The sequence below is a fragment of the Ambystoma mexicanum genome, chromosome 14, assembly GCF_040938575.1.
Source record: "Ambystoma mexicanum isolate Mex_15411 chromosome 14, UKY_AmexF1_1, whole genome shotgun sequence".
NCBI classification, from domain to species: Eukaryota; Metazoa; Chordata; class Amphibia; order Caudata; family Ambystomatidae; genus Ambystoma; species Ambystoma mexicanum.
Window position 1 is genome coordinate 632,515,921 of NC_090940.1, and position 25,256 is coordinate 632,541,176.

The 25,256-nt window shown below is 46.2% G+C and overlaps 1 protein-coding gene across 1 annotated transcript; it reads right to left on the bottom strand.

Annotated features, from left to right (window-relative positions):
- Positions 1-358: 358 nt before the first annotated feature.
- Positions 359-23,074, bottom strand: LOC138527229 (general transcription factor II-I repeat domain-containing protein 2-like). Its single transcript, XM_069638345.1, has 3 exons — positions 22,885-23,074; positions 1,252-1,896; positions 359-915 (listed from the first exon to the last, which is right to left on the bottom strand). Exons 1-3 carry the CDS (start codon positions 23,072-23,074, stop codon positions 359-361), a joined length of 1,392 nt encoding a protein of 463 aa, XP_069494446.1.
- Positions 23,075-25,256: the final 2,182 nt, after the last annotated feature.

Sequence of the window (25,256 nt, forward strand, 5' to 3'; positions counted from 1 at the left end):
ATGCATTTGCAATTTTAGAGCATTCAGTTTGAATATTAAGTCACTTCGCAAACATTTTCTAATGATTGAATATCTTGCCATGTGTAAAGTAAAAACATCATCCAGGTCAAGTTATAATAATTTGAGTGCATTTGAATGTAAGTTGTTAGAGCAATTTTAAGACCAATGTAGTTTAGTGTGAAACTTGACACTGCATATCTTCGGCCAATTTGTCAAAGTTGGGTGTGTAATGGGTTACTGCAAGTTTCATGCAGTCATTTAGATGTGTGTTGGTCAACCGAGATCGGTATTTTGATTTCAGAATCTTCATTGTAGAAAATCCAGACTCACATAAGTAAGTTGACCCAAAACAAGCAAGCTAACACTGAGAGGATTGCTTCAGAAGTGGGTATTTGGACTTTTGAACCATGGCCCAAATTTCGGTGTGTGATGATTTTGCTTTCCGATGCAAGTCTGCTTGCAGAGTAATAATTTCCATTTCAAGGTCTGGGATGTTTAATCTGAATGCATTTGAAATTTGAGCTGCAGTGTCAGTGACATCAGTTTCCATGAATGGGCTGGTTATAAAAGTAGCCACAAGTTCAATGATCATGAAATCAGAAAAACGTTTCTCAAAGTCTTTTCTGATCAGGTCGAGATGTTCAGCATACATATCTTTGTCATAAACAACACTTTCCCTTACTAACTTTTCCAGACTGGGAAAGTGAGTCAAGATACCCTGTTCCATTTGAGTCATCCATAAATTCAGTTTGACTTTAAATGCATTAACTGACCCAATAAGTTCTGTTATTGTTTTATCTTGCCCTTGGAGTTCAAGGTTGAGAGCATTCAGTTTAGATGTCAAATCATTAAGAAAAGCCAAATCAGATAACCATTTAGGGTTACTGAGTTGCTCAACTTGTTCCCCTCTTCCTTCTAAAAACACAATAATTTCAGGTAGGAGATCCAGAAATCTTTGCAGTACTTTACCCCTGCTAAGCCATCGTACCTCTGTATGGAAGAGTAGAAAACCATATTGAGCATCAGGGGCGTTGCTAGGGGGTGGGCTAAGGGGGCTATAGCCCCTGATCTTTTGGTTGTAGCCCCGGATAGAATCTCAGGAGCTACAGCCAAAAGACTAGTTAGCCCCCAGTCCCAACTGTCCCGACATCAGCTAAGCCCCGGGTCTTTTCCAGACCTAGCAACTCCCCTGTTGAGCATCCATTTCATCTAGAAGTGATTTGAAAAGTCGGTTTTGCAATGACCTTTCACGTATAGAATTGACAATTTTTAAAACGACAGTCATGACATGCTGATAATTGAGTACCTTGGAACACAGTGACTGTTGATGAATAATGCAGTGATAACTTCTGAATTCTGGAAAGTCTGGATCTCTTCTGCAAAGAGCAACAAAACCAATATTCCGCACTATCATAGCTGGTGCACCATCTGTTGTTACTGCCACAAGTTTCTGAAGAGGGATATTGATGTCTTTTATAAACATTTTGAAAGCTTGATAAATGTCTTCTCCTCTTGTCTTCCCCATAAGTGGAAGAACTGCTAATATGCCTTCTTTCACACTGCTATCTTCAAACACCATTCTAATAAAAATAGATAGCTGGGCAGTATCTTCTATATCAGTTGATTCATCAAACTGCAAACTCATAAAATCACACTTTTCTAAATCACTCCTAAACTGAAGGTCAACATCTTCTGACATTACCTCAATTCTACAAACCACTGTGTTTCCTGAGAGTTGGACATCTTTAATGACAGCTATTATTTGAGAGTAATTTTTAAAGTCCTGGAACAGTGAATCAGCAGTTGCAAGCATAGCTTCTTTTAATATTTCACCATCTTCAAATGGTTTCTTCTTTTTTGCAAGAATATGGGCCACTTTCAATGATGCCACAGTTGCTGCTTTTGAATGAGAAACTGTTTTCTTAAAAATTGATTGCTGAGCGCTCAATGCAGTTTTAAGCTCTTTAACTCGTGCTCGCCTAAGATTACTGTTGGTTGTGAACTGTTGGCCTTTCCAAATTGCATTTCTTCTCAACTGAAACACTTGCTTGACAAATTAAACATATAGCCTTCCCTTTGAAACTTGTGAAGAAATATTGTTCTTCCCATTCATCCCTAAAAGCATATGAATATGGTCTTGATTTCGTCAGTGGTGGGAGGTATAGGTAGAAGCCATTTTGTTTCACCAGTCTACACCTGACAAGAGTACAAGTTGAAGTTCTGAGTCACCTCAGCTGTGTAAATAACTGGAAAAAGAAAAAAAAGACTGATTGTTACCGACTACATTCTTTGCACACCACCCCCCCCCACAATGTACTATGGCCCCTCTTGCTTATTTATGTGGCTCTATCTTTTATGAAACATTTTGCCTTGTTAGTTACTACTACCGCCCACCTATCACATTCCTCACCCTCACTATCCCATCGCAACACTGATGTTTTCCTACTGATTGACTCTTGTGCATTCCCTTCTTCTCAGCAGTGCTGACATATGAAGCGCATCGAGGCTCCCAATAGTGGCAGACAAGCGCTGGACAAGACCACTAAGGTATTATTCTACACTACAGAGTAGCGTTATATTTCAGCATGGTTCCTGAGCGACTCAAGGAGCACATACAAATAAAAAAATAATAACAATGAAATAGTTGTTTGATTCTTTTATCTTTCAGAGAGTTTGGGTGCCAATCAACACTTATTGTTGCCCTGGTATACAGGTGAAAGCTGTTGAGCACACAAGGGGAGCTTGTGACACCCATGGGTTCCCTAGGCCTCTTTGGGTGCTCATTACCCCACTTGACAACTGTTGGGAGTTGTAAATAGCTGAGCCCAAGGTGGTACGTGCCAACCTTGACTGTCCTATGTCACATGCACTGCCTCGGCCATCCTTAGGTGAACGCTTAGGTGCCCTAGGACACTCCAGGATTTCTGAGGACTGCAATAGGTTAGTCATGGGCTGTGGAGATCCTAGGTTACAAATTAACCTAATTTTATCATGTTATCAAAATGTTGGGTCCGACATCCATGCTTTTCTTCAGAAACCCTCCATAGTCGGTGTCCAGTACAATATTGTGTTTGAGTTGCAAGATCACGCCCTGGGGGGGTTGGGTGAGGGGGATTGTGTCAGAATGTGGTATGTTGGCCTGTGATATGAATACTTTTTCTGTCCTGGACACAGTCCTAAACTTGTTTTATGTGAACAGGGTGTAATCCACCCAGTCTTGTTTTTTTTCTTTGTATTCTGGTACTTGGAGAGAGTGTGTGTGAGAGTGTGAGTGTGAGTGTGTGTGTGTGTATATATAGATAGAGAGATGGGGAAATGGATCTGCTAATGTGAGAGCCTTTTTGTTTAATAGAATTGTAAGAGAGGTGGTTACGTTCTCTGCCAGTGATATCTTTTTGTGTTCACATGAAAAGTGTTGTCTTATGCAATGTGTCATTATGGTCCCAGCTGTCCATGCTTGTGGGGTGATGAGCAGGGCTCCTAGTGATTTGGTAATTGGGTGACACAGTATTAAATAGGTCCTATGATGTCATGTTTGTCAGGAACATGGAACACCCTGTGTGTGAAGGACCAGGGTGACTTGTATGCCTGACTTACTACAGGCAAGTAATCTGGGAGAACAGGTGAGTGATAAGAGTGGTGCCAGTCACCAGGGAGACCTATTCTGAATCAGGGACTGTGCTTTCTGCCATGTACCCCCCCCCCCCCCCCGTGACTAGACAGCCTGTGGACGTAGTCGGCCTATGCTGGGTACACAATACCCTTCTTTAAGAGAGTGTCAGCTGTGCTTCCATTGGAATGGAGGGGCAGGGGAGCTCTGTACACAGAGGTGCAGAGACAGCAGACAAGGTAAAATCAGAGTGGTCCTGAGGCTGCAGAGTGCACTAGGCTGAAGGGGCAGTATGGGTTTGGGGTTTCTGGGAAAGATTGAAAAGTGGAAAATATTGCAGCGGATCCCAGCTATAAGGATGCCACGTCCTTGGAACTTGGGTTCATTTCTTTTTTCAGTTTATAGTGTTTCCAGTAAGTTTTAGTGAGACAGGGAGAATTTGCAGTGCCCCACTTTGGTTTGCATGACCAGGCCTTGGTCCACTGGCGTGGGGCTGCTAGGTCGGATGGGACACATGCATTTTCCCTTGAGCTCGCAGTGAGAACAATCACCAGTAGCAGAGGCAGGTTTTAGTGCCAGGGGACAAAGGGCTACTCCTAGTATGCAGTTCTCACTGCAATATACAAATTGGCTTTTGCCTCCAGGGAAATCACAGAGCATTAAATGCGCAGATTCTCAAGTGCCAGCTCTGCTGTAGCTAATTGTAGAAATGCTAAAACATGGCATAAGAATGCACTCCATCACGCAATGTATGGCGTAAAAATGGCACTAATATCAAGACACTTGTCACCCGAAGTACATAACGATCAACCTCAAAAGACACCTTAACACTACTGCCCCAATACCTGAATCCGACATGGCAACAATAATAATTCTGTGAAACAAGCATAAATCTCAGACCAGCTCAGTGGAGTAACTTTGCTGAAAAAGTTGGGGGGGACATGGCATCTGTAGAAAAGGTGCCCCAGCCAAATGAATGGGGACAAAATGGTGTGTCATGAAAGTTGGGGGGGACAAACACCCCTGTCCCCCCCCTAAAATTACGCCCATGGACCAGCTTAGTATCTTGATCTGACGATAAATAAATAGGCCTTGTGTAGTGAAAGTTCGGCAAACTGTTTTATTATATTGCTGGCAAAATATAACTGACTCTAAAAATGTGTCTGATACTTTACTACAATTACCACACACTGATTCTTTTTTGGTTTTTTGATCTCTAGGTTATCTTTATGCTGAAAATGAAAAAAGGAACTTTTAAATCCCAGCTTCACCACTTAACTAAAATGTGTGATCCTGCACAGATCTTTTTATCTCTCTGTGCATTAGCTGCCAACAGTAGAAGTCACTAGAAGTGACTACATTCAAACTGTCTGCTACTCAACGGAAGCATCAGTCATGATATTGCTCCATTATTTTTATTATTAGTAATAATAATAATAATAGTGGCTGTTCATACATTGCACATCATTGGATTTGGTTTTTGGTTTACTCAGAGCAATTTCTTATAAAGTAACTTCCCCTGACTATTCCAAGTATCACTCATGTCACTCTCTCTGAAGCCAATTTCTGTGATGTCAACAGTTACTCAAATTAAGGGCTCGCACCTCTTTTGCCTCACAAGGCCATGTAAACCCTAGAACAGTCCCTGTTTAGTAGTATGTTTGCCTTCAGCACTCTTGTGTAGTTTCCATCATTCACCCTTGTTTCACATCTCCCTTTTCTCCCTCCACCAATCTGCCTGTGCACCTAGCTGTCCTGCACCTGTATTACTTCTGTGCACTCCTGCTACCCCTACTACACCCCTCAGAGAGTATTCTTGTGCCTTCTCTCCTGCACCACTCTTCTCTGCACAATACTGTCTCTTTGCATTATCCCTCTCTCCATTATAAAGATTCTTCCCTTCTGTAACCCTCCCTTCTGCATCATGTCCTACCCCTCACCTGTGTTCCAGTGCTCTCCTCTGCATCCTTTTCTTATGCATACTCCTTGTGCGTCTGTTGCACCCCTTTTTCTCCATTGTATACTCTTTACTGAATCCTTCTCTCCCCTATGTCCTCTTGCATCCCTCTCGTCTACACCCAGCATGCCTACTGCATAGCAGAATCCCTGATGCTGCCTGCAACTTATATCTCAATCCCAAGGAACATGGTAAAATCAGTCGGTGTCCATTCTGTTTAGATCCATACATCCAGTTCTATCCCAATCCCCTTACACAACCCTCTGCCCTCTCTGCAAAGCAACATAAGCCGATATTTTAAACATTCATCCCATGAAAGACGATAAGACAATAGTGGAATGAGAGGTAACATCCTAGCACACTACAGCTCCTGTCACTGGATGCCTGCATCTGTATTAATGCATAATGTATTAGTGCAGCCGGTCCATTAGCACAGCGAGTAGAGCGCTCGCTTTGACATCTGTGCAGCATCTGCTAACGCAGGTTCGAATCCCGGCGGGGCCAACTCAGCCTTTCATCCTTCCAAGGTCAATAAATGAGCACCACACACCGTGGGTGGTAATAAGCAGCGCTCAGATACCCGAGGGTTAGCAGCGCTATATAAATGCTAAATTATTATTATAATAATATTTCTACCCACTGCATGATGATCATGAGATTAATTGCCTCGGGGCAGTTTGTGCAGCATTATTTGCCCTTATACATTTTGGACACCAGGCTATGCACATTATGCCATGAAGTGCTGAATAATTAACCAATGCTGTTTGTATGAGCTACTAAAAAAGATCTTTAGTGGCAAGAGAACAACAAAAGAAAGGAAACCTGTCGGCTGTATCATACAAATTGAAGTGTCGTGTACAAATGTACATGTAGCCTTACAATGTTTGCTATTTCCTTTTATTATACTTTTCACCTGTAGCAACATTGGTTTGTCAAATTTCCTGACTGTTATGACTGGGGAAAGGCTTGTACGATCAATTTGTGTTAGCAATGAAAACTGAAGGGGGAACACTGGGATTTATAAAGGCAGCCGTGCAATTCTTGCACTTTTTTCACACTGTTTATTTCTCTTGCCTGCATGTACGTACACAACTGTGCCTTCTCTTGAAACTTGAGCACACACTTGTCACACTTTCAACTAACACTCTAACACTTGTTCAATCACAACTGATCACTCACATAATGTTGTAAACATGGACACTGGCAGTCACTTGCTCGCACACTCTTTCACTCTGAATAAACAAACACATGTTAAAAAAAATTAAATCATTAAACACTCGACCTACCTGACCTTGCTGTATAGAAGTCACTTAGCAAGATGCCAACACTGACAGCAGTCCCAATACAGATAAATATGCTGAGAGATAGGGCTGGTTACTGCCGCACAGGAATGACAGCTGTACGTTAATTTATGAGCAGCTCCACTGTCCTTTCAAGTGAAAATGGCGGTGAAACTTGAAATGGGGCAGCACGTTTGACCCGTGGTTCACGCCTGCGCAGTATATCTTTCAGACACATGCGCAATCCAGGCCCTTGTTGAAGAGCTGGCGAGCAACGTGAATGCTCGCGAGCTACAGGTTGGGGACCCCTGATCTAGGAACTCTAGACGAGATTCATCAGAGATTAATTCTTTCTGGGACATTGGGTGTTCCAAAACGCTCATCCCCGAAGGGTATAATGCTATCACTTTCTTCTTCCTCAAAGATGGATACAAAGGATGAAGGTGCCATGCCCCTGGTGGAACGCGCCCTGATGTCTGGTGGTAGAACTCTCGCGTAACACTGCAATGCCAAAAGTTATCGACAGAGAGATTGTCTGTTTTAACGCAGCTAACCCCTTGCTTTACAGAGAGAAAGCCACAAAGAGTTGGTTGCTGTGTATGAACTCCACCATCCTTAACACATAAAAGCTCAGGGTCCAACCTGTGCAGGCTCTCCTCATCTTTGGAAAGATAGGGAGAGGGGTAAAACAGTGGTAAATCGATGCTCTGGGACAAGTGGAATTCAGAGACAACCTAAGGCAGGAATGCAGGCCGCACCTTGAGTGAGACCTTTGTCTTAAAGAACCGTACGAAAGGTGTCTTACAGGATAAAGATGATGCTCACTTACACATCTTGCTGACGCGATTGCCCCAGGAAGGCCATGTTCAAGGTAAGTAGCCTGACAGGACATCAGCTTCTTTACTTAAAGGTACTGCCCTGCTCCTAGTAACTACCCAGAGCATTGCTTGGCTGAACCTGTGCTTCTGGAGGCTGCAGATAGCTGCATCTCCCCCCCACCCCCCCACATCCCCTCAGGGCCTACCTTGAGCTACATTGGGGTGTACAAGCCATTGTGCTCTACCTTGCCTTAGAACACTTGTCTGTGGGGCAACCCAGCAAGGGAACCTGCTACTTACTTGCCCAAGGAAACCTGTTACCAACCTGCCAACTTGAATAGTTTCTGCTGGACCATCCTCCTTTGATCCCGGACTCTGCTTTATTGCCTTGTCTTCCTCAGCCCTTGGTCACTGGTCCCCCAATGCCCCCTATGACTTTGTGAGACTCACCTAAGACAGGGTTGGACTTTCTAAAATAGGCTAATCTGAAGTTATCTAAAGTTATCAACGTTTCTATAAGTCTGCATATATGTTTCAGGAGGTTTGATTATGTGATTCGTTACCATTATTGCTATTCTCAAGTATCTAACTCTGTGAATATTAAAATTGTTCCCCTATCATATTATTGTGTGATAGTACTTAACGTACTTGAATGCTACAAGCCTTAGTGCATATAAATACAGATTTTGTTTTAAAGAACTTCAAGTGAGTAAGACTTTCCTTGAACTAAGTGTATGCTTTGGGTTCTGTGTGCCTTACTACAATATCTGTCCCTCCTAGACTAAGCCTTGCTGCTCGTCCACAGCAACCAAATCTTGTGGTAGTTCATGCTAATCCTTAGGGGCGTAACCCTGTTCATCCAAGGTGGACAAAACCCCTTAACAGGTACATAAACCATTTGAAAAATTGTCTCTGAATTTTTAGACCGTTTCTTCAATCCAATTGCGAAGAATTGAATGTCCTACATCAGAGACAGCACGCATATAATACAACTATTAAGGGATGTGGCATGGAAACAGAGCTTTTGGTTAGTGACGCTGGATGTGGTAGCGTTATAAACGTCATTTCAACATGAAGTACCAATTGATGCGATAGAATATTATCATAGCAAAAATTCAGCAACATATTTTTGCGAAAAAATAATGTGAGTGGATCTAACAAATCTGATCATGAAAAACAACCATTTTTTATTTAATGGGGACATTTATCGACAACTTTCCGGAGTAGCAATGGGGTCGAAATGCTCCCCTTTTTCATGGGAGTCTTAGAAGAATGTTATATCTACAAATATCAGACATGTTCTGTTAATAAATGGTGGTGCTACATTGATGCCATCCTCACGGTTTGGGCAGGCAAGGAACACGATCTTTAAACCATGTACTTATCACAGCACGCGTCCTTCGATTGAAGGAAGAAGGAATTTATGAAAAACACTAGAAGATTATGAAGAGATGAACTATCAGAATAATTATGAAGAGAGCAGACTCTGGAGATGGTTACAGAGAAGAAACGAGTAACAGAGTGCAACAATGGAAAAAGAAGTTTGGGCATATGTTTTGATATGGGTATTAAGGATTGACACAAGCCATCTACTTGTTACTATTACGATTTCTACCATACAAAATAAATGCAGCCCAGAAGAAGCTCACCAGAGTTCACAAGGAAGCTATTATGAACTCTTTGCTAAACACGTGTTAGATAGGTCAAGGTGGAAATGTGTTCAAGTAATGCTAGTCTAAAGTGCAAATTTGTTAGAACATTTTTAGCAAACACGTGAGTTATTGGAATTGTACAGTATCCCAATAAAAGTGAGATAATACGTACTTATCCGTATTGGCCCAATGTGGACAATTATTTGACGCAGTAGGGTTTTTGGTATATTTTGCATACTTAAGTTGAGGGGTTTTAGGCAAGAATTGATGTAGTGTCCCTGTGGGAGACTACACAACACTTGTCCTCTTGGTATTTGGTAACCCACCTTTTGGTATAGGCCTGTACTACACTTGTTGGTGCAGCCAGGCTTATCCCAAGAGGGGTTAATGTGAGCTGTAGCAATACAATTCACAAATACATGTAGCCAAGTAACACTTATAACCAAGGTTTCAGTTATAATTATTTATTTAGTTAACCTCAGTTTTTAAATAAGTGTTCTTTAGGAAGGGCAATATAATATACTTTAAAATACTTTTCCAGAATCAGCACAAAGCTAGTAGATACTTGTAACGCTCACCTGAATCCCTCGGAGGCGCGGGTCTGGTCTGGGCGTTCTCCGAACCTTCCAGAGTCACTCGCAGGTCTTTGGCACCACCCTGGAAGGGCCCCCTCCTTACTGTGATCTTAATCCGGAGAGTGAGATGTCTGCGGGCAGAGAGGAAACAGGGGTTAACGTCTACCTGACGGGGTTTCGGCCCTTTCCCCTTCCTGACACTCCTACGACTCCCCTAGGCCGCACGTGCTCACCTTAGGTAAGTAAATGCGGCGCTCTCCATCCTGCGTCTGTGCAGGGGCGATGTAGCCAGTTACTTCACTGGACGATAGTTCAGCCTTTTATTGCGGAGGTAGAGTCCAGAAGGCAAGACCGTCGTTAGCAGCACGAACGGTAAGTGCCTTATTCGAGTCTTTTATTGTCCTTTCAGAATCTTGCCTCTTTGCAGGTCCGGTATGTTGATCCGGTAAGTGGAAAAGTCTGGAGTTTTTTGCAGGCAAGCAAAAGGTTCATCTGAAGTTAAATGCACTTTTAAATGTCTTTTTCCCCTTTTCTTCAGGTCGCGGTGCAACCGGCGATGAAGACTGATGCCGAAGGATCGTGCCGGAGGACCACTTGAGGCACGTGAGTAGAAATGGAGTCCTGAGCTCTAATAATGTCCTTCTTGTATTTTACAGGTGCGGACAAATGGCGCAGAACGGAGCTCGCGGAGACCGTGGCACAGGTAAGCAGATATCATGGAGTTATCGCTAACCTGTATTCTTTGTTGTTGCAGATGGCTGGAGAACGAAGAATCGCGGCACGGGGCCTTGGAAGGCGCCGACGGGTGGTAAGAGCAGCTCTGGTATTTTCTCGTGCTACTCTAATGTTCTCGTTTTCCTTTTCAGATGTCACGGAAGGCTGGAGCTGGATTTCAGGAAGGTAAGTTGAAGATTGTCCTGTTTTCAGGTGCAGAAGAAGAAGATCAGCTGGAGCCGACACGGTGAGCGTCCTGCTGCTATTGCAGAATAACGCGAAGCACGTGAAACCAATCGGGTGTGGTTTAAATAGCCTTCAGTAGTGCTTAGGCGTCTTCTTCCACAGCCTCGAGAGGTAAGAAAAGAGTTCCAATATGTGGTTCTTGGGAGTGGTGCTGGCCCCACCCAGCAGTTAAAGTAGTCCCAGCAGGATTGGATGAAGAGTTCATCCTGCAGGTAGGAAGGCAGCATGGTCTGCAGCAGGTAAGTCCACCCAAGCACCAATCCCTTTTATATGAGCCCGGCGCTTCCAGTGCCGGGACTGGGTCCCTTTATGAGCATGAGCCTGGCGCCACGACAAGGTCCAAAAGGCCCCTACGGGGGCCGGCTGGTGCCTGGAATGAGGATCATGACCCTGCTTCCAAGGATGTTGGGCTAGGTCTGACACCTTGGGGCCAGTGGTCATGACAATACTCTTTAGAGATGCTTTTTACACACTTCCTACAACTGGCAGTGACTTCATTCACAAGGACAGTAATGACATTTATATATCACTATTTATACTTTGCAGATTCTGAGGTTTTGCAGAAAGGAAAGGTTAAATGAAGGAAAAAGGTTAGCCAGATGCTCAGGGCATGTGAGTACACATGCATCTTCCAGTGAAGTCTAGACAAAAACCTTTCCCAGCAATAATAGTTTAAAACTAAGTTATCACCTCTAGGCAATGGATTAGAAGAGTCTGCAGGGAGCTAGGACAGCCAAAGTCTAATGGTGCACTGTCTATAGAGCTGAGGCACTTCATAGTTAATAAAAGTTGTGCACAAAGAGAGTTTTTGTAGAAAATCACTGTAGTGTCACAAGCTGTAACACTTGTGGAGAGCAGAGCTGAAATCAACTCCAACAGAACAAGTTACTTTCTTACCTGGTAACGTTCTTTCGATGGGATGGTCCGATGACGTATTCCATATCTATGACAGGTAATGTCCACAGCTGTGCTGCTTCGGAAAATCTTTGGCGTCTGCATCCTGCATCAATGACGTCGATGCGCCGTCCCAGAGGACCTCCTCCGACAGCCGACGTCACCCGATGTGATAAGTAGGACGCACGACGCCCATAGCCTCAGTTATAGTTTTTTCCCAGAACGTGTGCCACCAGTTTTCTGCCAGTCAGACACACAAGGCCTTGCTGAACGCAAGCTGCAATCGCAAAAGAAATTCTGCAGCGGGGAAGGCAGGGAGGGAGCGATATGGAATACGTCGTCGGACCATCCCAGGTAAGAAAGTAACTTGTTCTTCGAGGGGATTGGGTCCTCCGACGTATTCCATATCTATGACAGACTCCGAAAGCAGTACCAAGCAAGGAGGTGGGAAAGAATTTAGAATACAAATTTAGCATGCCCAATCAAATTGCGGAATAGAGAACAGCCATGCCAAAGGCCAGATCTTGCCCTCTGATGGAATCGAGGGAATAGTGACATACAAAAGTATGTATTGAAGCCCAGGTGGCCGCATCACAGATGTGACGAATAGGAACTCCCCTCTGCAGGGCAGTAAACGCAGCCACGCCTCTGGTAGAATGGGCCCGCAAGCCAGCCGGAGGGTCCTTACCCGCCAAGCGGTAACACTCGGAGATAGCTAAAATAATCCAACGAGACAAAGTCTGTTTCGTCACAGCTTGTCCCAAACGCTTTCCAACGTAACCAATGAAAAGTTGATCGTCCACTCTGACCCGGGACATGTGCGAGATATAAAAGCTCAACGCTCTCCTAGGATCAAGCCTATGGAGCCTCTCCTCTTCCTTACCAGGATGTGGAGGAGGATAGAACGCCGGAAGAACAACCTTCTGGCTCAAATGAAATTCCGAAACCACCTTCGAAAGAAAAGAAGGACGAACTCCAAGGACAACCCTGCCCTTGTGAAACACAGTGAAGGGTGGCTTAACTGAAAGTGCCTGTAACTCACTCACTCTGCAAGCGGATGTAACCACAACTAATAACACAGTTTGAGTCAACAGCCTCAAAGGGCAAGAATGTAAAGGCTCAAACGGAGCACCCATAAGAAACTTAAGAACAAGGTTCAAATCCCAACCTGGCACCAAAAAAGGTGACGGAGGGAACACATTGGTGAGCCCTTTCAAAAACTGCGAAATTAAAGGAATCTTAAAATATGAACACTCTTCAGACGAGCGCTTAAATATGGACAGCGCCGCCAGGTAACCTTTAATGGTCCCCACTTGCAAGCCCCTGTGGGCCAAAGAAAGCAAAAAAGACAAAACCATGGGAATGTCGCATTCAAAAGGATCCACATTCTGAACTCTGCACCAGTCGCAGAACTTTCTCCAACGGCAACGGTACAGAGACTTTGTTGCCGGCCGCCTGGCCAAGAGCAACACCTCCATCACGTCTTCAGGGAGGTCCCAATCCTTATACCTCAACATTTCAGAAGCCAAGCGTGAAGATTGAGGGATCTGACCTCTGGATGGAGAACCTGACCCCCCCCCCCCCTCCCATGAGAGCAGATCGTCTCGGTAGGGAAGACGACGTGGAGGGCAGATGGACAAGTCTAGAAGGTCCGGGTACCACGTCCTCCGGGCCCACGCCGGAGCAATGAGGATCATCCGGGAACCGAACCTCCGTAACCTCTGCAACACTTGTGGGATGACGGGGACTGGAGGAAACGCGTACAGCAGTGGGAATGACCACTCCACCACGAACGCGTCTCCTAAGGTTCCCTTTGGAGGAAATTCCCGCGAGCAAAACCTTTCGCACTTCCGGTTGACACTGGAGGCGAAGAGATCCACTTGAGGGGTCCCCCAAAAGGCGAAGATCTCCAAGAGAATCTCCTGAGCCAGCTCCCACTCGTGAGAGATTGTGCTCTGCCTGCTCAGAGCATCCGCCATCTCGTTGTCATCTCCGGCCAGATGAACTGCCGAGATCGAAACTTCCTGCTGGATGGCCCAGAACTCGGGCTGCATTGCCTCCCTCCACAGCAGAAGTGACCCCGCCCCCCCTTTTTGTTGAGGTAGTGCATGGCCACCGTGTTGTCCGTCAGAATCAGGACACTCTTCTTGCGCACAGTCGGCAGAAAAGCCTTCAGGGCAGGCCCTCAGCTCCAACAGATTGATATGGAGTCTGGACTCAGACGGAGACCAACGACCGCTGACTGTCAGCTCGTTGGCATGAGCTCCCCATACCGTGAGGGATGCGTCCGTCACGATAGTCACCTCCGGCCAGGGCAGCCAAAATGCGGCACCCTTCATCAGATTGCCCTCGACGGCCCACCACAGAAGGTCCCGGGCTACCTAGGGCGGCACCTGAACAGGGTCCGACAGCCTGCCGGAGGACTGAGACCACTGGAGCTTGAGTGCCCACTGCAAAGATCTCATCCGCAGACAAGCCTCTGGCACCAGAAGAATGCAGGATGCCATGAGGCCGAGCAGTCTCAAGAACTCGGACGCTGAGAGAGTCTGGGCAAACTGAAACTTGTGCACCATCTGCTGAATTTGAAGAGCCCTCACCTGAGGAAGAAAACACTGCCCCAGGGACGTGTCGAGCACTGCTCCGATGTACTGGAGCCGCTGCATTGGTGTCAAATGGGACTTCTTTAAATTGAGGGAGAAGCCCAGCCTGTGAAGGGAGTGGCAGGTGACGGACAGATGATCCAGGACTTGCTCGGGAGAGCTCCCCCTGATCAACCAATCGTCCAGGTAGGGGTAGACGTGAATCCCCCTTTCCTGAGATGCGCTGCCACCACCACCATTAGCTTGGTGAAAACCCTCGGGCGGAGGTCAATCCGAACGGCAGGGCCCGAAACTGAAAGTGCGAGTCGCCAACCGCGAACCTCAGGTACTTCTTGTGCTTGGGATGGATCGGCACATCGAAGTAAGCATCCTTGAGGTCGAGAGACACCAACCAGTCCTGAAGTTGAAGGGCCTGGAGGACTTGAGAAAGAGTCACCATCCTGAACTTGTCCTTCCTGAGGAGTTTGTTCAAACCACGCAAGCCCATGATGGGTCTCAATCCCCCGTCTTTCTTTGAAATAAAAAAATAAGGGGGATACCATGCCTTGTTCCTCTCCGCTACAGGCACCAGTTTTATGGTGCCTTTCTCCAGCAGGGCTTGCATTTCCTGCGCAAGGAGCGGATCCAGACTCTTCAAAGAGAGGTTCCCTGGTGGATTGTCGTGAGGCCTCTGCCGAAAAGGAAGACAGTAGCCGTGGGTTATGATCTCCAGAACCCACACATCCGAAGTAATGGCTTGCCATTCTACAAGATGCTGCGCCAGCCTTCCCCCAACCGGCGAACCATGGGACCTGGCCTCATGACTGAGTGGTAGCGGCTGCGGCGTTGCCTGAGGGCAAAGAGGCAACTGCCCGAGCGGCCTTGGCACCTCGTGTACCTTTGTTTCCACCTCTGGCACTCTTACGATGGTCTCTTTGACTGCTAGCTCCCCTCGCTTTACTGAAGGACGAGTAATAGCGAAAGGAACCTCCCCTCCATTGCTGTCCCCTAGGACGAAAAGGCGGAGGTTGGCGAACTGCAGCGCCCAACGACTTCGCTGCAGCTTTGGAGGTCTGCAACCTCTCAAGGCTCTCGTCAGCCTTGCTGCCAAAAAGGTGTTCACCGTCAAAGGGCATGTTGAGGAGGCGGGACTGCACATCAGGAGCAAACCCAGACTTCCTCAACCACGCAAACCTGCGCATTACGGTGCTCGCCGCCATGGACCGGCTGACACAATCCGCCAAATCCAAACCCGACTGAACGGCCTCACACATGGCATCCTTGCCATCCTGAACCATAGCAAGGAAACCATCCCGTTCGTCCCCTTCGGGAATATGATCAGCCGCTAATGCAACACAGTTCCACAGAGTGTGTGTGAAACGAGACAAGGCACATATGGAGTTGGCCGCCTGAAGCGCCATACCCCCAGAAGAAAACACTTTCTTCGCCCAGCCGTCAAAACATTTGTCGTCCCTATCCGGAGGGATGGTAGGACACGACGCCTGCTTAGCCGGGGCCGTAGCCGCCTGCACCACCAAACTCTCCGGGGTGGGGTGCCTTGACAAGTAGCAGGGGTCGCTACTGGCTGGACAGTATTTTCACGACAAAGACTTGCCCACTGCCAGGAGACTCTCCGGAGCAGTCCAAGCCGCCTCCACCCTTCTCTACAAAGCCATATGAAAAGGCAAAACCGGGTCAGTGGGTGGACCGAGATCAAGGATGTCCATGAGATCATCCTGAACGAACTCCCCTGGGGGAGCTGACCAACCCAAGTAATCGGTAACCCGAGACATAAGGCGCCGATATGAGGAATCGGCATGAGTGCCAGACTCTGGCCGACAAAACTCCACCTCTGGAGAAGTGTCCAGTCCACTGGCATCATGCAGCGACTGCCTCAGGTCATCAAACTGACTATGGCCCGAGATAAGGTCATCCAGAACCGTAACCGGAACCAGGCCGCCATCAGAGCCTTCATCACCCTCTGAAATGTATCCAGGCGGGGAGAGGAAGACCTCTGCGCACCAAAGCAGTGCCGGACCTTAGCCATAGCCTTTTTAGGGGCAAACCCCGTGCCACGGGGCCCCTCCGACACCACCGCCTCGAAAGGCATAGAGGGCGGCGAGTGAGTCGGCGCCGGCGTCGACAGAAAAGGCGTCGACGTCGAGCGAATCGGTGTCGACGTCAGCTGCAACGCCTCCAGCATCTGCGGCGTCGACACAGTCCTCGAAGCCGGAGCTCCAAGCTCGTCTCTCGACAACCTGGGTGCCGACGACGACCCCCTCGAAGACGGAACCTCAAGAGAAATCGTCGACGACCTCGGCGCCACAGGCGTCGACGTCTTCTTCGAAGACGGCACAGGATCACGCGGTCTCGAGCGCGTTGAGGACCGGGACCTGGAACGGGCATGGCGAGAACGGCTACCCTTGTCCGAGCGGGACCTCTCCCGCGAGCCGTGCCGACCACCCGAGCCCAAAGGCGTACGGGCGGTGTCTCTCGACCGGTGCCGACCGGCCCCACTCGGAGGCGCAGACGGACCGGTGCCCTGCGATTCCAGAATCGCTAGCATCTGCTTCCCGAAGGAAGCCCATTCCTCCAGTGTCGCTTGCATGGAGGGATAAGCGCCCTGCCGACGGGCGGAGTCCTCGGAAGAGGACAGGGAAGGCGACCTATGCCAGCGCTTCCTGGAATGCCTAGAAGAGGCGGAGGAGTGGCGAGACCGACTCCTGGAAGGAGACCCACCGGACTTCCGACGACGCGGAGTCACCCCTCGAGTCATCGGTCGAAAGACCCGCAGACCTCGACTTCCCGGGCTTAGACACCCGACCTACCGACAGTTTCTTCTTGTGTTCTCGCAAGGCCTTCGCAGTGAGCGACTGGCAGTCGACACAGTCGTCCGTATCGTGGGCCTCCCAGAGGCACCAGAGGCAGGCGTCGTGCGAGTCCGTGACCGACATCTTGGACCCACAGTCCCCACAGTTCTTGAAGCCCGGACGTGGGGTCGAAGATGAAAAAGACATTGCCACAAACAGGTCCTCACACCAACCGAACAGGTTCAACGAACCGAGAAAGAAAACAGCAACTCCAACGAGTCGAGGCGTACCGAGATTCACGAAGCGAACACGTTCGCGGAAAAAACGGAACTGAGGCTATGGGCGTCGTGCGTCCTACTTATCACATCGGGTGACGTCGGCCGTCGGAGGAGGTCCTCGGGGACGGCGCATCGACGCAGGACGCAGACGTCAAAGATTTTCCGAAGCACCACAGCTGTGGACATTACCTGTCATAGATATGGAATATGTCGGAGGACCCAATCCCCTCGAAATAGCCACTGCAAGCCTCAACTGAGAAGAGCAAAGCTAAAGACACTGAGATAAGTACCCCAAGTCTCAACAGTACCTCTGGTTAGAAGAAGAGTGGTCCAGCTGGCCTCTGTGTAGTTGCAGTGATGCAGATCCTGGGTTCCTGAGCCTCAGTCGTGGGGGACAAGAGGGAGGACGTCTGGAGGACTCCTGTGGCAGCAATTTGGAGGTCGGCTGCAGCTACAACCTCTTTTCGGATCAGCAGCACTTTGTGGTTTCAGCGCGCGATAAACAGCACCACCGCAGATCTAGGATACAGGTTGGGCTTCCTTGAGTCCTCCACTCCTGCGGAGGAGACTCGAGCTCTGGTCGTCCTGCTTCTGGAGGGTTCTTAGGAGACTCCTGGAGCTTCTGGCCAGATTGGAGATGTTGCACTCGACTATGGATTTATCGACCTCTGGCACTCAGTTCCTGCAGCAGCAAAGAAGCACAGCCAGTCAGGGAAGATGGTCCAGTGGAGATGGTGTGTGCTGGACCCACAAAGAGAAAGATAAGTAAAGTCAATTTCAGTTTACTATTTTTGGGAACAGTATTTCAGACAAGAAAATGTATTTAAACCTTATGAGAAATCTAAAGGATTTCTCTGTGACGCTGCACTGAAGGTCCTGTGTGTCAGCATACAAAGCATAGATGCCCAAGGAGTTTGCCAGACTCCCAAAACAAAGGAAACGCATAATCCAAATCAGGTCAAAACACATGAGAAAGTGAAAAAAAGGGCTCACTCAAGGGTTAAAATTAAAAAAGTCCTAAGTCCTGCAAAAGAGCTGGGGGTCTCTAAGGTTGAAGGGAATTAGCACAGAAATCAGAATTCTCCCTAACACTCACGCCCGTCCCCCAGACTAAGGGACAGGAGGATTTAATCCACCCCTGGATGAATCTCCTAATCCAGTCGGTTATACTTTCTGGAGAGACCATCAGCATTTTGGTGATTACAACCCGACTTGTGTTCTACGGTAAAATTAAATCCTTGGAGGGAGATTGACCATCTCAAAAGTTTTGGATTCTCCCCCTTCATCTGCATTAACCATCTCAAGGGTTGGTGGTCAGTCTGAATCACAAAAGTAGATCCATACAAGTATGGTCTACACTTCTTCAGAGACCACACAATGGCAAAACTTTCACGTTCTATAGAAGAAAAATAAACACAAGTGCTCCTTTGGTGCGCTCCAAAAAAGTATTTTTATGATATTATTTTCACGTTTTTCAATTATTTAGAACCAAAGTACATTTGTAAATCATGTCCAATTCATTCATCAAATGAACCTTTAGACTTCAAATTCCTTCCTCTCACAAAACAGTTTCAGCATTGGATTCCTCCCCTCTTCAATTATTTAGAACCAAATTATAATTGTAGGTCATGTCAGATTCATTCATCACATGAAAATTTCAACTTCAGATTCCTTCTTTGGTTTCTTCCCTCTTCCTTAGATTGCTTCGCTCTACACGTTTTTCCCATCTTGTTAGCTGGTTCCTCAGAAACTAACAGCAGGCAGCAAAAACAACAGTGGAAGTAACCACACCTTACTCTTTTTTTAGAAGAATATCAAAAACACAGGCAATCAAGAACATACCCACTTTATCAAAGTGCACAACAATTGAGAAATCAGCAACAAGAAAATCGAAACACAAATGGTGGCCAACAAAGAGGGGCAACAAGAGAAAGAACAGGAAAGGCAGAAGAAAATACAAACTCATGGATGCAAACGAGATCCAAACACTTCCAACAGAGGAGAGCCTAGTACTCAATCTAGCTAATATAGAGTTATCTAAGGATCTCACATCGGCATTGAACAAAGGATTATCCTTTAGCCCAACAAATCAGTAAAATTTCTTCCAAACAAATTGGGATTTATTTAAATTCAATAGACTACTTAAATTAAAAACATTCTTTGCTACATCAACAAAACCTAAATAACCAGGTACTGAGACCCCGCAAGCATCAGAATTAACAATTTCTGATACGTAACAAACAGCAACTTTACTAAATATCAATGAAACACAGTATGTACATACAATGGAAACAGTCATATCAGACTTCAATCTAGACACTGGACAAATTGAAGAATCAAAACGGAAACCCAGATCAAAATGTATACTACTCACATCAGCAGAAAATGCGATAGATATCCTTGTACTGGCCGTGCAATAGGATTTAAGAAGGAAATACACAGCAAACAAAACAACCTGGAACAAATATAATTTGAATGCGCAAGAAAGGAAAGCAATCTATGAACTGAGCCTAAATGATGAAGTAACGGTGAACGAGGCGGATAAAGGTGGGAAGATAGTACTCCTGAATACAATAGACTACGTCAAAATGGCAGGAACTCACCTAAATTATAGAACATGCTATGAAAAGCTAAAGGACAACCCATTGCTGAATATAATAAATGAGTGGAATATCTTGAGCATGCACTGGCATGAAAAGGAACTGTTGACGGATGACGAGTATGATTATATGAAGACCACACAGCCAGTCCTTGCAACCATTTATTTCCTACCCAAAATACATAAAAATACAATAAAATACCATCAAGCAGACCAATAATCAATGGAATACGATCAGTGAGCGAACCAATATCAGCCTATATAGACCAACATCTACAGCCCCTAGCAGCAAGTCTAGCCTCATATACAGGACACGAAACATATCATACAACAGTTGGAATTTATTGAATGGGAGGAAAAATATAGATTGGTGACCTTTTGATGATGCATCATTATATACACATATACTACATCTAAAAGGAATAGAAACAGATAATTACTTCTTAAAAGCAAGATAAATCTCAATATGATTCTAGATTCTTGAACAATAATGTCTTCCTATTAAACAACACAATCTACAAACAATGCCAAGGGACTGTGATGGTGGAAAAATCTGCCCCATCGTATGCAAATCTGTATATGGGAAACTTTGAACTATAACATGCATGGCAACACCCGGCCTTCACCAAAGAAAACAGCATTGTATGTTGGGGAAGATTTATAGATGACGTCCTAGTCATCTGGAAAGGAAGCCAAACATTCTTACATGAATATCACAGATATCGCAACAATAATGAATGTAATGTAAAGCTAACAATGGAAGAGAATACCAAGTGAATTCATTTCCTAGACTTGGAACTACGTATAGAGGACAATAAAATACAATCCACACTGTATATCAAACCAAAAACTGGCAACAGCATCTTAAGTGCAGATAGTAATCATCCACAACACATCATCCGAAATATACTTTATGGAGAATTCCTGAGGATTAAAAGAAATTGCACACAGGAAAAGTAAATGACCAAACTTGTGGATTTCGCAACAACCAAATTTGGACCAAGAGGATATGGTAAACAACAACTAAAGGTGGCCTATAACAAAACCAAATCCCATACAAGAAATGAATTACAGAATAAACCTCTAATAAAGAGTAAAAAAGCAATGGAAGGAAATATAAGATTCATTACATAGTATAGCTCGGACCACATGACTAAGAAAAATCCTAAAAAATCATTGCCCTATATTGAGGCTTGACACAGACTTGGTAAAGTACATAGATCCCTGCATCACATTTAGCAAAGCAAAGAATCTGAAACAAATTCTATGTCCTTCACATGTTCTGTCAAAAAAGCAAGAAAAAGGAAAAAGAAAACTGTGGTCAACGGACAAGCTAAAAGGAAACTTCAAATGTGGAACTTGTAATTACTGCATATACTCAGACAATGGAAAAAGGGAAATAATATTACCCAATGGGAGAAGGCATAAGATTGATGACTTCATAAATTGCAATTCAGATTTTGTGGTATATGCAATAGAATGCATTTGCTCCAAACTTTATCTAGGGAGTACAGTGAGAGCACTAAAAATCTGATTTTCTGAGCACTTAAGGACAATCAAAAATAAAGATACAAGATACCCACTGGGAAAGCACTTTGAATCAGAACCCCCTGATGTTAGCACATATGGAATAAAATACTATGGGCTGGAAATAGTGAAGATCCCGCCCAGAGGCGGAAACAGAGAAAAACTATTACGCCAACATGAAGCGATATGGATTTGCAATCTTGACTGCTGGAAGACTGGTTTAAATTGTGACACGGAAATGGGGCATTTTCTATAATCTCTAGTAACCCTTCTGTGAACATTATGTGAATCTTTGCAACTCTCAATTTTAAAACATCTCGGTCTTTGTGTAATTGTGATACTGCTATAATTAGAATAAAGCTATTTTGTCTTTGTGTAATTGTGATAACAGTAATAATTCGATTGAAGTTAATTCAATTTTAAAAAAATACTTATGCAATATGCACAAAATAATGTATAGTTTAAACCATACTAGATGAAATAATTCAGAACTCTTCATTTCGCAGCAATAGCTCTTACTAGGCCAGTGATTTATATATCCCAATCGAAAATGGCTTATCAGGACCTAATCCCGTGATGACGCCATTACACAATGAATTATTAGCGTAAATGACGCCACCTTTGCAACCCCTAATTTTTCCAAAATCTCTATCCTTGTGAAATTGGGACATTGCTATGCTTCAAATGAAGCTAACTATATTGCAAAACAAACACTTATGCAATATGCACACAACAATGGAAAGTTCCAACTCTTATAGCCTTTCAGGTCGTAATAACAGCATCTCCCGATCCAAAATGGCGATGAGGACGCATTCCCGCGATGACGTCATCACGCGGGACTGCATAAATGACACCGCTTAAATTCGGCCATTTTGAAATTAGTTTTGGAATATCGGGCTTGAAATAGACATGCGGTTTTCCGTCCAAAAGGGAAAAAAGAAGCGATCCAACAAGGTAAGCAATAACAATAGCACTTAACCTGTCCCACTAACGTAATCAAACTAGAAAGCAATAAGAGATTGTAACACACCATTATCTTGCTTTTTGTTAGCACGGGAAAAAGACTGGAATTGAAGTTAATGGAAAAACTGCATAATGATGAAACGCCCATAAAAGTTGGAAAGAAATAATAATAACGAAGACACAATTGGTACAAATAATGTGGGAATCACCCGCAAATACAGATGATGTACCTAGTAAGTATAACAATGGAATTAAATTCTAAGTTGTAATAACACTGGCCTAATAATATAGAAGTGTTAATTACACAATAATCTTTTTCCCACAGGCAATCCAATACTCATAAAATCATATATTGAAATAACAAATTGATAAGATCGATTACTTTTTAAAAAATCCAAATCCACCTGAGGATGCCCCCATATGCTGAAGACCTTCAGCAGCACCTGGTTGTTCACTTGGCATTCATACCGGTCAGCTCCCAGTCTGCTGAGCCTGTCCACTTCCAAGTTGGCCTCCCCTAGGAGGTGGACGGCCGTGAGGTAGATGTTGTTCTCAAGGGCCCATTCCCACATGCTGACCGCTAGCCTGCACAGCGGTGGGGACCTGGTACCCCCCTTGCTTGTTGACATAGTACATGCTGGTGGAGTTGTCGGTCTGGATAAGGACGGTCTTGCCCTCAATGAGCGGAAGGAAAGCTCTGAGAGCTAGCCAGATGGCTCTGAGCTCCATCCAGTTGATATGCGACTTCTGCCGGGTCCAAACTCCATGGACGCTGTGGCTGTCCAGAGTGGCCACCCAGTCTTCCAGGGAGGAGTCCGCAGTGATGGTGACCTGCGGGCTTGCCCGTCTGCAGGTTGCAGTCCCTAGACCACCAAGTGAGGTCTGGGTGGAGAGAAGGAGGTTTGCTGACCAGCTCCGCTTGGGAGCCCTTCTCCCGATGACATGAGGCTGCGAAGTGCAGCGGTAACCTCCTCATCCTGAGTCACGTGTGTGGCACGGCCAGTAGAACTGTTGCCATAATACCCAGTAAGCGCTGGTACCACCAGGCCAAGGTCACTGCTCTGGTAAGGAAGTGCGCAGTGGCTCTCTTGATAGCTGCAATCGTGTCCCCTGATGGAAAGACCCTCTCGGAGCTTGTATCCCAGATGAGGCCCAGGAAGGTGAGGCTCTGGGTGGGCTGCAGCTGTGGCTTCTTGAGGTTGATCGTGAACCCCAGGTCGTGGAGAGTGCTCATCAGTGCTGAGGAAGTGTGGGTAACCCCCTCCTGAGGTCTCGCCCTGATGAGCCAGTCGTAGACCTGGTGGCCCTGAGGAGGGCTGCCACTGCATTGATGAGTCTGATAAATACCCTGGGGGCTAAGGAGAGGCCAAAGGGTAGCATCTTGTATTGGAAATGGTAGCCCATGATCCTGAAGCGCAGGAAGGAGTGATGTGGCTGCCAAATCGGGACGTGTAGATAAGCGTCCTTCAGATCCAGGAACCACATCCAGTCTCCTTTGTCTAGTGTCTCTGCAATGAGTGCTGGCGTAACTATCTTGAATTTCTGAAGAGGGAGGGAGAGGTTGATGGTGTAGAGGTCCAACACAACTCTCAGGCCAGCCTGGTTCTTTTTTTGTATGGCGAAAATCCTAGAATAGAAGCCCAATCCTCTCTGGGAGGCTGGGACTTCTTCCACTGCGTGGCTCTCGACGAGTGACCGAATCGCCACCAACAGAGTTGCTTTCCCAATCTGTGGGAGTGGAGGGGAGGAAGGAGGAGAGGGAGGCGATAACCCAAGGATAATACAGAGAGGATCCAGGGGTCTAAAAAGTTCTGGCACCAAAATTGCACGTGAAAGGCAAGCCTGCCCCCCACCTGAGACACATGGACCCGAGGGGACGCCTCATGCTTTCTTTCCTTCTGAGGCTGCTGCAGAGGAGGGGGACTGGACAAAGCCCTTGCCCACGCTTTTGTTGTTTGCGCCGGTGCTTACTCGGCGAGTGGTCAGGCTGCCTCGCCCTCTGTTCCTGGAAGCCCCGGAACCCACTGCAGGACTGCCCCCTGTCGTACTGTTGATGTGACTCGGTGTACGCCTTGGGCATGGCTTTCATAAGGATAAAGACTTTGCAGTTTGCGAGATTTTCTTCTTTTATCTCCTCATTGGTGGTAGAGTGAAAGAGGTCACTACCCTCAAACGGACGGTCCAATATGCGTTCCTGGACATCATGGTTAATCTTAGTAGCCCGAATCCAGGCCGTCCTTCTCATGTCCGTGGCTATGCATATGGCCCGGCCAGAGGTTTCGATGTGGGCCATGGTGGACTCCATGATGTCCTGAGCTACCAGCCTGGCTTCTCCTAGACCCGCCTTGAGGCGTGCTTGGCTCTGCACCGGAAGTTCTGGAAGGAAGGCTATTTCCCGCCAAAACCTCTGGTTAACGGCTGCCAGCATGGCATCCGCATTGGATTGATGCAGGTGTAGCGAGGCGTTGGAGTACAGCTTCTTTCTGTACGCCTTCAAGATCTTCTCCTCCTTGCCTAGCAGTGCTGAGGATGAGGTGGCAGAGGACGACTGAGGCTTAGAGTAGAGTGACGCCGCAGCGATCACCGAAGAGTGCGGATGAGGATGCGCTGACGGCAAGAGTGGATCCCCCCCTCAGTCTATAGTTGGCATCAAGGCGCCGATTGACAGGTTGGGCCGAGTGTGGCTTGAGCCACCCCTTCTTGGCTAAGGCAATAACATCCTTCTGCATCGGGATACCCGTTTTGGTAGGGGGT

Excerpts from the sequence above, each read along its gene's own strand:
- LOC138527229 (XM_069638345.1), bottom strand. The coding sequence starts at position 23,074 with ATGTGGGAATGGGCCCTTGAGAACAACATCTACCTCACGGCCGTCCAC. Across the intron at positions 1,897-22,884 it reads GGATTTGGATTTTTTAAAAA|CAACTGTGGCATCATTGAAA; the intron begins GTAATCGATCTT and ends ATTCAAAAGCAG. Across the intron at positions 916-1,251 it reads AAAAATTGTCAATTCTATAC|AAGGAAGAGGGGAACAAGTT; the intron begins GTGAAAGGTCAT and ends TTGTGTTTTTAG.